The sequence below is a fragment of the Rhinolophus ferrumequinum genome, chromosome 5 (assembly GCF_004115265.2).
Source record: "Rhinolophus ferrumequinum isolate MPI-CBG mRhiFer1 chromosome 5, mRhiFer1_v1.p, whole genome shotgun sequence".
NCBI classification, from domain to species: Eukaryota; Metazoa; Chordata; class Mammalia; order Chiroptera; family Rhinolophidae; genus Rhinolophus; species Rhinolophus ferrumequinum.
In genome coordinates, this window is record NC_046288.1 from 34,130,821 (window position 1) to 34,145,467 (window position 14,647).

Genomic DNA, 14,647 nt, shown 5'->3' on the forward strand with positions numbered 1-14,647 from the left:
GCTGTTTGACTCAGTTTCCTAGCGATTGTGGTAAAAATAGCTTTGACTGCCTCCTGAGAGGGGCAAATGCTATCGTGTCAAGTGACTGAAAGGAATATTTGTTGTCTTCTGTTCTGAATATTCCCTTCACAGGAGTGTTTTTTGCTCTTTTTTCTTTATTAGCATATTTGAAAGTAATAATAATTTAGAAAAATATCCCTTCTGAAATGCCCTATTTTAAAGTATCAGATTTACTGGTTTTTGAAGTATGAAAACAAACTGAAAACGGAACACAGGCAGCTTCACTAACCTCATACTGTGGCAAATATTAATTACGAGGCTTTGGAAGAGGTGTGCACCTCACAAATCAGGAATGGCAGCGGTTTTCAATGACATTAGCTTTAGCAATTAAAACAGTTGCCTTCTCAGGAGTGCTAAATAGGTGATTTCTTCCAGCCCGCTATTCCCAACTGTTGTTTCTAAGCCTTCACTTTCAATCAATCATCCAGGCCTGTCAGTTCAGCCTCTGTGGTGTTTCTGGAATGTGTTTCTAACTATTCATTCCCCCTGCAATTACTTCTCATCTTCTCTCACCTGAGCCATTACAAGCACTTGTTAAATGGTTTCTATAACTCCGGATTCATCCCAGCTCTAGTCCCTACCATCCCTTATTGCTGGACACTTTCTAAAACCCAGATCTGATCATCCCATTTCCTTTCTGAACACTCATGTTGACCTTACAGTGCTTAGAAGATAAATTGAGGTTTTTAGCATAGTTTCTGCCTTCTACTAGCCAACCTTAAGAAAGTGTCACTCTTTATTCACCCAACCCCTGGCTCCCTCATCTTCACTTGTGCAGACACTTGGATAGTTTCTGAAGCACACAGTGCATTGTCTCTTTTCTTTGCTTAGGCTGGGCTCTCTGCCTGAAATCGGTTTCACCACTTCTCCACTTAGCCCATATTTTTTTTTTTGTCATTAAAGAATTAAACGATATTACCATAGGAAAGCCTTCCTGAGCAATCTTTCTCCAAAAAGGAAGTCTCCTTTTCCTTCATCCCCCCACAGAATCCTGCTCAAGCTTCTCATAGAGCATCACTTGTGATGCATCCTAAGTATTCATGTGTCTATCTCCCCCACCAGATTGTAAGTTCTGAAACTGAGGTCTTCTTTCAGCCATCCTTATATATCTCAGGCCTCTAGCAGAAGAGCTGGCATGTAATAGGTGCTTAATGATTAGTTCTGGAATGTGGGTGAACGGGGAGGATGGAAGGACAGGTAGATGGACAAATGAAAGAAAGAAATGTAGAGAAGAGTCTTGCTGAATGAAATAAGTTACCTACTCATGATAATTTAAAAGAAACAGGAGGAGATATACATATGTACATATATATTTACACACACAGGTATATATCTACACTTAGTATACATACATATAGTTCATAATGTGACTCTAAAACAAAGAATCTCGCATAGACGATCATTAGCAGCAGTAGAACCTGATAACTTATGTTTTTAAGCACTAGTATTTTCTTATGTTGCTTGGACCTAATTTGTACTCTTTCCTTATTCTAGAACGATGGAGGTCTTCAGCTGGTGGCTAATTCAATGGTGTGGGTTCCGGAAGGGGGAATGCTGCAGATTACCAACAGAATTTTACAGGCCGAAGCTCCAGGGGCCAGGGCCTCAGAAATCACCTACAAAATTACACAAGACCACCCCCAATTTGGTAACTCCTTTTTCCTCTGTCATGATGACATCATTTTTTTCAGCAGTCTTAGACATGCTTTTTTACGATGCCGTACAAGGTTGTGATGACAATGAACTTCACTTTCCAGTATGTCGTATATCTCCCTTAAAAACACAATAATTAAAAGAGCTATCACACTGCACACATGTTATATACTAGGTCGTATACCAAGCAATGTAAATATATTATATAAAAACCTAAAATTTAAGGGGTTTTTAAATGGTTTTTTATTAAAATATAACTAACATATAATGTTATACTCGTTTCAGGGTATACCATAGTTATTCAACATTTATATATTTAAAGACGTGATCACCATGATAAGTCCAGTAACCATCTGACACAGTACCGTGCTATCACAATATTAATGACTGTGTTCCCTCTGCTGTACGTTACATCCCCAAGACTTATTTGTTTTGTACCTGGAAATTTGAACCTCTTATTCCCTTCAACTTTCCCCCCCTTTATAATTTTTCAATTACAATTGACGTTCACTATTATTTTATATTAATTTCAGGTATATAGCATAGTGGTTAGACATTTATATAATTTAAGAAGTGATCCCCCTGACCAGTCTAGTACCCACCTGGAACTACACATAGTTATTGCTGTATTATTGACCATATTCTCTATGCTTTAGTTTACATTTCCATGATTATTTTGTAGCTACCAATTTGTACTTCCTAATCCCTTTCCTTTTTTCACCCTGACCCCAAGTTCCCACCCATCTACACCCCAAAAAATATAGTACCCATCTGACACCATAGTTATTATATTATTGACTGTATTCCTTATGCTATACCCTACATCCCATGTCTACTGTGTAACAACCAATTTGTACTTAATCCTTTCCCTCTTTTCACTCACCCCATCAACCCCCCTCCCATCTGGCAACCATCAAAATGTTCTCTGTATCTATGAGTTTGTTTCTGTTTAGTTTGTTTATTTTATTCTTTAGATTCACATATAAGCAAACTCACATTGCACCTGTCTTTCTCTGTCTGACATATTCTACTCAGCACATACTTTCCAGATCCCATCCATGCTTCCTCAGATGGCAAAAACCCATTCCCTTCCACGGTCAAGCAATATTCCATAGTATATGTACCACCTCTTTATCCATTCATCTATCAACAGACACCCAGGCTGCCTCCACATCTTGGCCATTGTAAACAATGCTGCAATGAACATATGGATGCACACATCCCCTCGAAGTAGCATTTTGGGTTTCTTTGGATAAATACCCAGTAGTGGGATAGTGGGTCTTTCTTTATCTTTTATTATAGCGTTTGTTTTAAAGTCTATTTTGTCTGGTATAGTATTGCTACTCCAGATTTTTGGTTTGTTTGCATTTTTATGAAATAATCCTTTTTCATCTCTTTCAGTCTATGTGTATCTTTTGATCTGAAGTGAGTCTCTTGTAGGCAGCATATGTAAGGGTCTTTTTTCTTACCCCTTCAGACTTCCTATGTCTTTTGATTGGCGCATAATCCATTTACATTTAAAGTAATTGCTAATAGATAAGCATTTATTGCAATTTTATTATTCATATATTTTATCTTTTTATTCTTCTTCTTAAATAAGTCACCTTAATATTTCTTGTAATGCTGGTTTGGTGGTAATGAACTCCTTTAGCTTTTTCTTGTTTGGGAAGATCTTTATCTGTCCTTCAATTTAAATGATAGTTTTGCTAGTAGAGTAATCTTGGTTATAGATCCCTGCTTTTTATTACTTTGAGTATTTCATACCAGTACCTTCTGGCCTACAAAATTTCTGTTGATAAATCAACTGACAATCTTGTGGGAGCTCCCTTGTGGGTAACTAACTGCTTTTCACTTGCTGCTTTTAAGATTCTTTATTTGTCTTTAACCTTTGGCATTTTAATTATGATGTGTCTTGGTGTGGGCCTGTTTGGGGTCATTTTGTTTGGGACACTAAACTTTCTGGACTTGTATGTATGTCTATTTCCTCCTCAGGTTAGGGAAGTTTTCTGTCATTATTTATTCAAATAGATTTTCAATTCCTTGCTCTTTCTTTTCTCCCTCCGGTACCCCTATGATGTCAATGTTAGTGTACTTATTATTGTCCCAGGGGCCCTGTAAACAATCCTCACTTTGGAGCAGCTGGGTGGCTCAGTTGGTTAGAGCACAAGCTCTTAAAAACAAGGTTGCTGGATCAATTCCTGCATGAGATGGTGTGCCCCGTGCAACTATAGAATGAAAATGGTGACTGGACTTGGAGCTGAGCTGCACCCTCCACAAATAGATTAAAGGACAATAACTTGGAGCTGATGGGCCCTGGAGAAACACACTGTTGCCCAATATTCCCCAATAAAAATGAAAAACACAAACAACAACAAAATTATCCTCATTTTTAAAAATTTTTTGCTGTTCTGATTGGGTATTTTCTGCTACCTTATCTTTTAAGTCACTGATTCAATCCTCTGTTTCACCTAATCTACTGTTATTTCCCTCTAGTGTATTATTCATTTAAGCTATTATATTATTATTTTCTGACTGTTTTCTTTTTTATGTTTTCTATCTCCATTTTTATGTTTCCTGTCTCTTTGTTGAAGTTCTCCCTGAGATCACTGAGCATCCTTATAGCTAGTGTTTGGAACTCTGCATCTGGTAGATTGCTTGTCTCCATTTTGTTTAATTCTTTTCTGGAGCTTTGTTTTGTTCTTTTTTTTGAGACATGTTTCTTTGTCCCCCCATTTTGGCTGCCTCCCTGTGTTTGTTTCTTTGTATTTGGTAGGACTGCTATGCCTCCCAGTCTTTGTAGAATGGCCTTATGTAGTGATGTCCTATGGAGCCCAGTGCCAACAGTCTCCCTGGTCACCTGAGCTGGGTGTTCCAGGTGTGTCCCTTGTGTGGGTTGTGTGTATCCTCCTGTTGTAGTTGAGCCTTGGTTGCTGTTTTCATATCAAGGGGAGGGATTGACACTTGGTCGGATCGGTTGTGAGGACTGGTCGTGACTACAGTGGAGGAGCTGTTGTGCAGGGACTGACACTACAAAGCAGGATTTGCTTTAGAGGTCTCTGGTGCCTGCCCACTCAGCCCTTTGGGTGTGTCATCTTTGGAGGCTTATTGGTGATGCTCCTGATCTGTTCAGTGCTGGCCATGGGGCATCTCATCCCTGGGCCCTCCTGGGATGGGCTTTGCTGCAGGCCAAGTTCAGCCGCAGCATGTGCCCTACCTGGGGCCACCTGGAATGAGCCACAAAGCAATCCACAAATGGCTGCCACCTATGCTGGCCTTGGAGGTGCCTGGGAGAGACCAAGCCTGGAACTGAGGCCAGCTGCCACTAGTGACAGGCTTGGAGTTGCTCAGTAAGAGGTAGGAGACATGTTGCCGAGACCAGATGCTGCTTGTTTGGGTTTTGTGAACCTTTGAGAGGTTTAAGTAAAGTCTGCAGAATGAACATAGACTAGCCTTTTATATGGCAAATCCACTGGAAGCAACTTGGGTGTGTCTGAAAGCTGGGTGGGGCTGGGCCACCAGGGCAGGGTGACTGGTGTTAGCCAGGTTGATGGAGACTCAGATATGGTAGCAACCTACGTGTCTGTATACAGGCAGGAGAGAGGGCTCAACGAAGAAACAATGGCTTCTGCCAGTACTTCTGTCTGGGAGAAAGCTCCCCCTCCAGCCCTCACCCTAAGCCAGAAAATTCAGTTTCTCCCCATATGTCCCTGATGCCTTCTGAGCTGTTACCTCAGGACTGAAGCTTAAAGCAAGTGAGTCTGTCAGTGAGTAAGTCTGTGCACAGGCCCTTTAAGGGGACTCCTGGGACCCCAGCCACCCTCCATCTCACTCAGCCACAATCTCTGCTGGTTTTCACAGCCACAAGTTGTAGGGACTTCTCTCCGTGGCACTGGAGGCCTGGGTTGTTGAGTCTAGTAGGGGACTGGGACTCCCTAGTTGGGGGGAGGCATGGGGGACTTCCGCAGCCAAGATATCCTTCCCTATTTTTAACAGTCGTATGTGGATGTGGGTGTTCCACATCTCTGCCTCTCCTACCAGTCTCGAGGTGGCTCCTTCTGTATGACCTCAGTTGTAGGACTTTGGATTAGCTAGAGTTCAGACCATTCTCAATGAGAGGTGTTCTGTAGTTTAGTAATAATTTTGATGTGGTCATGAGAAGACGGAAGCACCTACTCTGCCATCTTGACTGGAAATCTTAGTTTTAAAACAACTTTATTTTACAGAGAATGTAACTTGCTAATAGTTAACCTACCTAATATATGTCAGTTTAATTTCAAAGGCCAGGCTCTCAAACTCCATGTTGTGTCTCTCTTAGAACATCACCACACTTCTTGGTGAGACTCTTTTTTTAAAGAAAAACTTCACATAAAAACATTTTCAAAATCTCCATTGTTACTTCTACTTCCAGAAAGATAGTGGACTATAATAACCTGAAAACTTCCCCATCATTAACACCTAGAAATGCTGGATAAAACATATTACAATTATATGGCATTCATAGTTGATCTCACAAGAATGGAAAGAAATCTTGAGGTGCCAGAAACAAAGAAGGAATTGAAAGCCAGTCTGGGCATGAGTTGATGGCATAGCTTCCCTGAGAGGGGCTGTGTGTGTCTCAGTAACCCAGGGGCTTGAGATTTAATGCCCATGCAGAGACAGAAAGTTGTCATTAAGATCCTGTGTAAAACCGGGACTCTGGAATGACTTACCTTCAATTACAGGGACAGAATAGAAACAAGAAGCTCACCAACACAGAGAGATCACAGAGAAACCTACCTATGCTTGCCAGGGCTCAAAGTAAAACAAAAAAGTCTGCTGAGAATTCAGAACTTCAAGCTTATTTCTCCTGCAGATGCAGAGTTAAGTTACACCGTGTACATTGTCTGAGAAACCCAGGGCTGAGACATTAATATTAAAAATTAATCTCAGGCTGTGACACTTGTTGGGTTTCTTGCAGAAATAATAGAAATTGCTGTACAATGTCCACCCTCAACTCCAGAGTGCCCAGGATTCTCACTGGTAAAATCCATGAAAATTAGCTCAGAATTCAAAATTATAGAATATATGAGGAATCAATCTCTAGTACAATAACTAAAACAAACAATAAGATTAAAATCCCAAGGATATGAAATAAAGGAACAATCTTATTAAAAAAACTGTGAAATAAGTATGTTTAAAATGATTTAAAGACACAAACAAGGAATTGAAACTGTAAATAAATTTTAAAATGCTGTAAAATTTTTTTTAAAAAATTGGCAGGTTGATATTTACAAAGAAATAAATGGATCACCTGAAAATGAAAATTAAACCATTCAAAGTAAAATATTGCTTGACATGTTATATAGTAGAGGAATAATAATCTGTTTTTCCTCTGGGTTATCAGATTTTTTTAATTATGTATTTTCTGTAGTGAGGAAAAAAATAACTTTTGTACAATTTAAAAATAATTCCAATGACTACAAAGACATTGAGAAGCATAATCTAATCAAAAATAATGTAATTATAGAGCTTTCTAGCTGGAGTGTCATTTATTATAATTGTGTAACCTTGTGGAAGGCAATTGAACACCACTGAGCCATAAGTTTCTTTGAAAGATTAGGCAAGATAATTTTTTTAACTTTTTATTTTAAAATAATTTTAGACTTACTGAAAATTCAGTTGCAAAAACAGTATAGCACTCCCGAATACCCTTTAGCTAGTTTCCCTTAATGTTAATATCTTACATTACCATAGAATAATTATCAAAACTAGGAAATTAATATTGATACAATTAATTAGTCTGCAGACCTATATTCAACTTTGCCATTCTTTCACCCACTGATTTTAAGCTAGATAATGTTTAAGGGTTTTTTAGCTCTAAAAATCTTTTATTTGTTTGATGTATCAAATTTATCTCTACCTTTATCTTATTAAAAGCCAAAAAGTGACATTTCCTAGAGACAGCTAGTATTCCAATATTCTGTTTGTGTTAAACAGAAAATGCTGAATTAAATTATTTTTAAGCCATTTCCGCTTGATAAATGCCATGTAGGCTTCACTGTGACCCTTTCCTACTGTAACTCTCTTAATTAACTTCTTGCCGTGAATATAATCTTCTTTCTGTGTGTCCAGAGCTCTGTTTTAGCAATAAGCAAATCACGTTACGTTTTAGAGCCACTCAAGAGTAAAAACAGTGATGGGAACTAGAAGCCCACTTAACACATATCTACTTCAACCCCTCTATCCCCATGATGTGAATTGTGGCGCCCTTACCTCATTGCCACCCCAGCTACTGTATACTCCCTCATCACTTTAGAGGGTCCCAGTTGGGCTTTAGGCTTTTTGTGAAAACCTGACCATAGAACTGAACCAAGTATAAATTGCTTGTATCGTATGTGCATAAAGGACCTAAGTTCAACCACTTGCAGCCTCATCACTGTTTTCAAATGTAAGTTTAGACAAGTAGATTAATACTTATACTTTTAGCTACTTGAAAGTGAAGGAGCTAAAGTTTGAAAGTAAATTTAATGAGATGGCTTTAATGAAATAACTTGAGTATCATTTGAAGGAGAATCTGACTTAATCCAACACAGTGCCAGTTCCAGATTATTTAGCATAGTGTAAGAAAGCATTAATACAAATCATCTTGACCCTAAATGAATTCATAGACATTCCAATGAGATCCCAACTCTTAATACCTGTTAAATTTTCCCTTCAGAGTTCTTGGTTAAAATATAGACTGCAGTATAAAGGAAATCCTAAATTGGGATTATTTTCTGGTTTTTAAACCTGATATTCATATTTTTAAAGGGTCATCTTCTGGTACTTGTCATAATATAGTAAACACAGAGGTGAGGTACTACACAAAAGCTCTCACCTCGCTCGGTGAATCCCACAAAACACTGGTGTTTCTCCTTGTCTACTCATGGGCTTGTCACAAAAGCACATTATATGCAAAACACCCAGCGCTGAACTCTTTATCTTCCCTCTCACTTGCTTATCCCATCAGTGGCATCACTTGCCTACCCACCACCCAAGCTGGTAGGCCATTCTCCAATTCCTCCCTCCTTCATCCTTCACAGCCACACTTGTCAGGTCTGTTGCTTCCACTCCCTCGGGGCCTCTTCTATCTGTTTATTTCTTTCCAATCTTACCTCTGTTACCTTAGTTCACGTCCCCATCTCTCATCTGGATTTTGCAGTAGCGTCATAATTGGTCACACTGTCCACATAAATGTTAGGTACTATTGTTATCCTTCTTATAGAATAAAGTCCAGTCTTTTTAACAGGACTTTCAAACCTCAGAGGCTCTCTGTATTCCAATCATGTGTATTCTGTGTCCTAAATCAGTTCATGCCATTCACCTAATGAAAACCTCACAGTGGCTCCCAGTTGCTTATGGAGGGGACGTGATCTTCAGGGAAAGGAAGTACATTTTGCTTGTCTTTGAATCCTCCCACCCTGAAGGGCCTACCACAGTAACTAGCATCTAACAAGTACCCATTGATATTTTCTGGGTTGAAATTAATGGAACTAGCCAATATCCTATGATTCCAGTTAATTTTCATAGTGTGACAATGATGTTTTTTAAAATCTTAAAAATAAGTTTATTTCATTAGGCCATATTAGGAAAATATGCTTAACTTTCATATTATAAAATAGAATAGCTAGGAAGTTGGCATTTGAATATTTTCTATCCTTACTGTCCATATTTGCATTGTGGAAATCTTTCAGAATATTTTACAACTGTATTTATATTCATAAACCGTCTATATCCTGGAAAAGCATGTTTATTAGTAGCATCTTACGAACAGAAGTTGAACCAGGGAGTGACATATAATAGAATTTGTGACTTAGGTACAAATGAGAAATAATACAAGACAGAAACTAGAGTGAGTTGATCCTGCACAAGATTATGTAAAGAAGAGTATTGATGTTTTTCTCTTCACTATTTCATCACCATCCAGGATATTATGCTTGTTTTTAACTTGAATTTAGTGCATATAAATATTAGAATTAGTATTTCCTTTGAGTAAGAAAACAAATTTCTCTAGTGTAATCAAAGTATGCTATCAATTGCCCAGTATGTTTAGTGTACTAAGATCTGGGTATCCTCCTGCAGAACATTTAAAAAATATACGCAGTCTCTCTCTCTCTCTCTCTCTCTCTCTCTCTCTCTCTCTCTCTCTCTCTCTCTCTCTCTCTCTCACACACACACACATACACACACATACACACAAGGGTAGAGAAGCTTTTTTTTCAGATTTATTGTTAGATACATTTTCATGAGAACACAGTTTCTGTTTTCAGCAGTTTATCCATTCTCTGTTTGGTCTTCACTTGAAGGCATATGCGTATTCTCCTTGTGAAATTTTAATTGTTTCTATAACACCTCTGTATTTGCAATCTCACTTTAAGAAGATAGTAGCTTCAGGTGAAGAATAAGCAATAGAAACAGATTGGTGTGTGTGGCGGTGTTTAGATTTAGATTTCTTTGCTTCAATTCTAATAAAGCTTAGAGAATGAAGGGCTAGAAAACGTGATCAGTTATTTACCAGGGTAAATATTGGCCTGTGAACACAAAACAGTCATGATTGCTAACAGAGTTTTATGACCAAGAATATGAGCTTCAGATTCAAATCCCAGCTCCTCCACTTATCATTTGTGTAACCTTCAACAAGTTATTGAACTGCTCTGAGCCTAAAGAACTTTGTCTTTAAAATGGAGATGATAATAGCATCTTCAGAGGATTAAATAACATAACGATAAGGATGGCCAACATTCTTTTTGAGTACCCGTGAAGTGTGGACTATGACTCTCATTTTACCAGTGAGACTTACGGAGTATAAATGAGGTCACACAACTGGATGAGGTGAAGCTGGGTTTGAACCACACATAAAGTGCTTCATGCAGTGCCTTCCATAAGCTTTCCAGTGTTAGCTATTAGTATTTTTGTTGTACAGAATTCTCCCAAAGATTCTCTGAATTTTTTCTAATTTTTCATTGTGTTTACACCAATACTTTCTGATTAGAAAGCATTTTCTGTTCATAGAAAGCTGTGGGTAGAAATGAATTCATTCAATGCCTGGTATTTGAGGATTTGTTTGCAGTATTCACGACTTATGTAATTTTAATAGATACAAGTCAATAACTTTATACATGAATTGTCTTTGAATGACTTTTAGTTCTTTTAGCTGAAAGACTGGGACTTTTATATCTAGAGGTGGATTCGATGACATTTATTGAATTCTGTGTTAATGTCCTTTTCTTCACCTTAGATAAGAATAAAGAAGTACATCATTTCTTTTCTGTTTTTGAAAACAAAAGTGGTAGAAAAGGAGATGAGAGCTGACTTAATTTTACTTTTCCAAGGGATCCTCACTAACCATGTGGCTTTCGTAGGGGAGGTGGTCCTTCTGGTTAATATGCCCGCAGACAGCCCTGCAGATGAAGGACAGCACCTGCCTGATGGGAGGACAGCAACCCCCACCAGCACCTTCACGCAGCAAGACATCAATGAAGGCATCGTGTGGTACAGGCACTCAGGAGTCCCGGCCCAGAGTGATTCCTTCCGCTTTCAGGTACTCTGCTTCCTGACTTTTCTGATGCTTGGATGGTCTGATGCAAACCATCACCCTTATTTATAAACAACTCAGGTCGCTTTCTGTGATTGCCTAGAAATCACATTTGGGGGAAGAGAAAAATGTAATTAATAGCATTCAGAGATTTTTTTTTCCATCTGTTAATTCAATCATATAGATATCTCCACAAGCAGAGTCATTCCACTGCAAAGAGGTTTATAATAGATAATGGCTAAAGTGTTTAGAAAAAAAATGCTTCCAAAATATTAAAATGCCATATGGAGGGAAAAATCTTATTTTTTTTCCCAAATGTTTTTGGAACATTTGTCATCTTATGATAAGATCATGGACTTGGCAGCCAATCCCAAGGTTTAGATATCAGTCCTGCAATGTATTAGCTATACAACTTTGGGAAAATTACTTGGGCAAAATCCTTGTACTTCAGTTTCCTCATCTATAAAGTATCATTGTTGTAAGGATTTAATGAGTTAATACACGTAAAGCATTTAGAATACTGCCTATCACTATGTAAGGGTCTGTTATTACCGTTTGTAAAAATTGGTCAAATGCCAGTGCTATTGACTGAATGTTTGTGCTCCCCCAAAATTCGTATGTTGAAATCCTACCCTCTCCTACGTGATGGCACGTGGAAGTGAGGTGTTTGGTAGGTGATTAGAATTAGATGAAGTCATGAGGGTTGTGCCCTCATGAATGGGATTATTACACTTACAAGAGTCACAGGAGAACTCGCTCCCCTTCTCTGCTCCCTGCCTTGGGGATACAATGAGCAGATGGCGGTTGCCAACCCGGAAGAAAGTCCTCACCAGAACCTGACCACGCTGGCACCCTGACCTCAGACTCCAGCCTCCAGAGCTATGAGAAATAAAGTTCTGTTGTTTATAAGCTACCCAGTCTATGGTATTTTTGTTACAGTAGCCCAAGCCAACTAAAACAACCAGACCATAAGGAGGCTGTCAATAAATTAAAGACCAAGAAATTATACTGGGTTATTATGAAATATAATTAGAAATTAATAATGAAAGGGTAAACAGAAAATTCACACCATTTGTAATTTTTTAAAATAAGTCTCCCAGAAATTACTAGTTCTAAAAGGAAATCAAAATGGCAAACTGTTAAGAGATATTGATGAGAAGAAAATAAATCATCATAATTTAAATGACGTAGACAAAAATAATACCGAGAAGAAAACTGATGACCTCAGCTCTTATTATTGAGCAGAAAAGCATGAAAATAAAAGAACTAAATATTTAACTCAAGAAGCTATAAAACTACAAGGGAAACCTAAGGAAAGCAAAAGGAAGAAATTAATACAGAGAGGCAGAGAATTGATTAATTATAAACTTCTAGAATTGATAAATGAGTACAAAATCTCATTCTTTGGAAAAACAAATAAAATTAGACAAACCTCTGTGAAGGACAATTTGGAAATAAAGAATTGAACAGAAATACAAGGAATGAGGAAGTATGAATGAGAAAGTGTGTTTAAGCATGGAAAGAATCTGGGAAAATGTAGACAAAATATACAGAAGCGCTCATACCGGCAGTGATCAGCCAGAGCGTGTCCAAGTCCTTCTAAGTCTGAGACTTCCTTTGTGGGAATCCAGCTGGGGATAAACTACCTTGTTAAAATGATCATCCATGTGGCCTCTGATGTCTTGTGTACACATCTTCATTGCCTGACTAAATTATATTGTATAAAAGATATGCCTTTCCAGAGAGCATGTTGAAATAAACTTAGAAACCATTAAAATGAGATTGTACTGAGCACACTAAATGTCCAATGAGTGAGGAAACGTGTGCCCTTTGCCCAAGTTAACTTTTCATTTTTAGCACCTGGGGACTCAGCAGCCTTCAAAAAATGAGTCAGGATGGAGGCGAAGACCTCAATAAAAAGAAACCTCAGCAAAGTAGAATCCTCAGATCTGCCTTTGCCCCATAAGTGTCAGGAAGAAGAGCATTATCAAAACAGAGCATTTCCCTGGATAGGGATTCTCAGCACCTGCCCAGAATGATATTGGATTGCTTTTGCAAGCGGGTTACTGAGTAGGTAATTATAAAATAGCAAAAGTTACTGATTTATTTTTAAACAAACTTGCTTGAGTTTAAGACATCCAGTTGAACATCATTACTTAGAATAAGTGGTTCCCTTTGAAGAGTCTTCAGACATTTTGCTCAAAGTGTGTTTAGAATTTCTACTTGAAATCTCCTTCAAAATCTATGGGGTATTCTTCAGAATATCCTCAATAGTGACAGTATAACATGCTTTGGAAATAGATTTTAAAATATAACCAAATATACCCAAAGTCATTCAGACTCATGTCCGGTATGAAGAAGAGTGGTAATTATTTTTGCTTAATACAGGGACTAATTATGAAGTAGCAAGTTCAGTTTTCTTACATGATTTCTGAACTCCCTCTGAAAGCATTCCAAAAAGTGCGTTTTAAACACTGACAGCATCTTTATTGCAAGTTATGAAACAACTCTGAGATAATTTTCTCCTAGATATGAAAGGTTTGGTGTGTTTGTTTTTAAAGTCTCATTGTTTTATAGGCTTACCTCATATTTTGATTTGAAATGATGCAGACACGATAAGTATGTGCTAAAATAAACAGCAAATTTTCCCATTCATTTTAGTGTCCCTAAAGGATTTAAACCAAAAAAAGTTGTTTTAAAAATGCTGTTCTCACGATTCTTCGCTTCCCCACCTCCCCTTTTTTCAGTTTCAAGCAGAAATTGCAGTACAATGAGTTGCATGGATTTAATTTCGTTTTAATGTTCACATGCTGTTATGAGCCAGCAGTGCATCCCACGTGTTACATTGAGTGTAAAACTTGGCATTCATGTAATAAACATGGCATTTAAAAATAGAGTATGGCCTAGTGAGAAGAAAGCATACACACTCATGTCACTTTGGCAGGGGAAGAAGCCTTGGTTTGGGTATATTCAGATCATACTGGCACAGCCTCAGGGAATGTGGTTTGAAAAAGACCAACATGTTTCACACCAGCATCTTTACTAAGGAAGCTCCAACTGCTTGATAATATGCCCGCATTTCACTACCTGCACAGTGTTCCATTTCTCTCATTCAAGAGATAGGAGGACATATTTTTCCCTTTTCTAATTTCGTAAATTGTCCCAATTGAGTCAAATCGGTCAGTAGGAACATCACCACCCATCGACCTGGTTACTGAGCCTTATTGACTTTGTAACTTCGACACCTTGCTCGACTTTTCTGACCTTCGGTTTCCTCATCTGTAAGAAAGGAGATAATAATATCTGCTTTGTGAGTATTATGTAAGTTGACTTCTGAGAAGTAGCTAGTACAGTGCTGAGCCCATGATAGATGTTCAGTGA

At 38.1% G+C, this 14,647-nt stretch overlaps 1 protein-coding gene across 1 annotated transcript in view; it reads left to right on the forward strand.

Moving 5' to 3' along the window:
• FRAS1 (Fraser extracellular matrix complex subunit 1) overlaps positions 1–14,647 on the forward strand; it is a 421,740-nt gene that overhangs the window by 290,867 nt on the left and 116,226 nt on the right. Inside the window, exons 30-31 of the mRNA XM_033106538.1 lie at positions 1,555–1,708; positions 11,094–11,272. Coding sequence (XP_032962429.1) covers positions 1,555–1,708; positions 11,094–11,272 — 333 coding nt within the window. The remainder of the gene's footprint in view (positions 1–1,554; positions 1,709–11,093; positions 11,273–14,647) is intronic.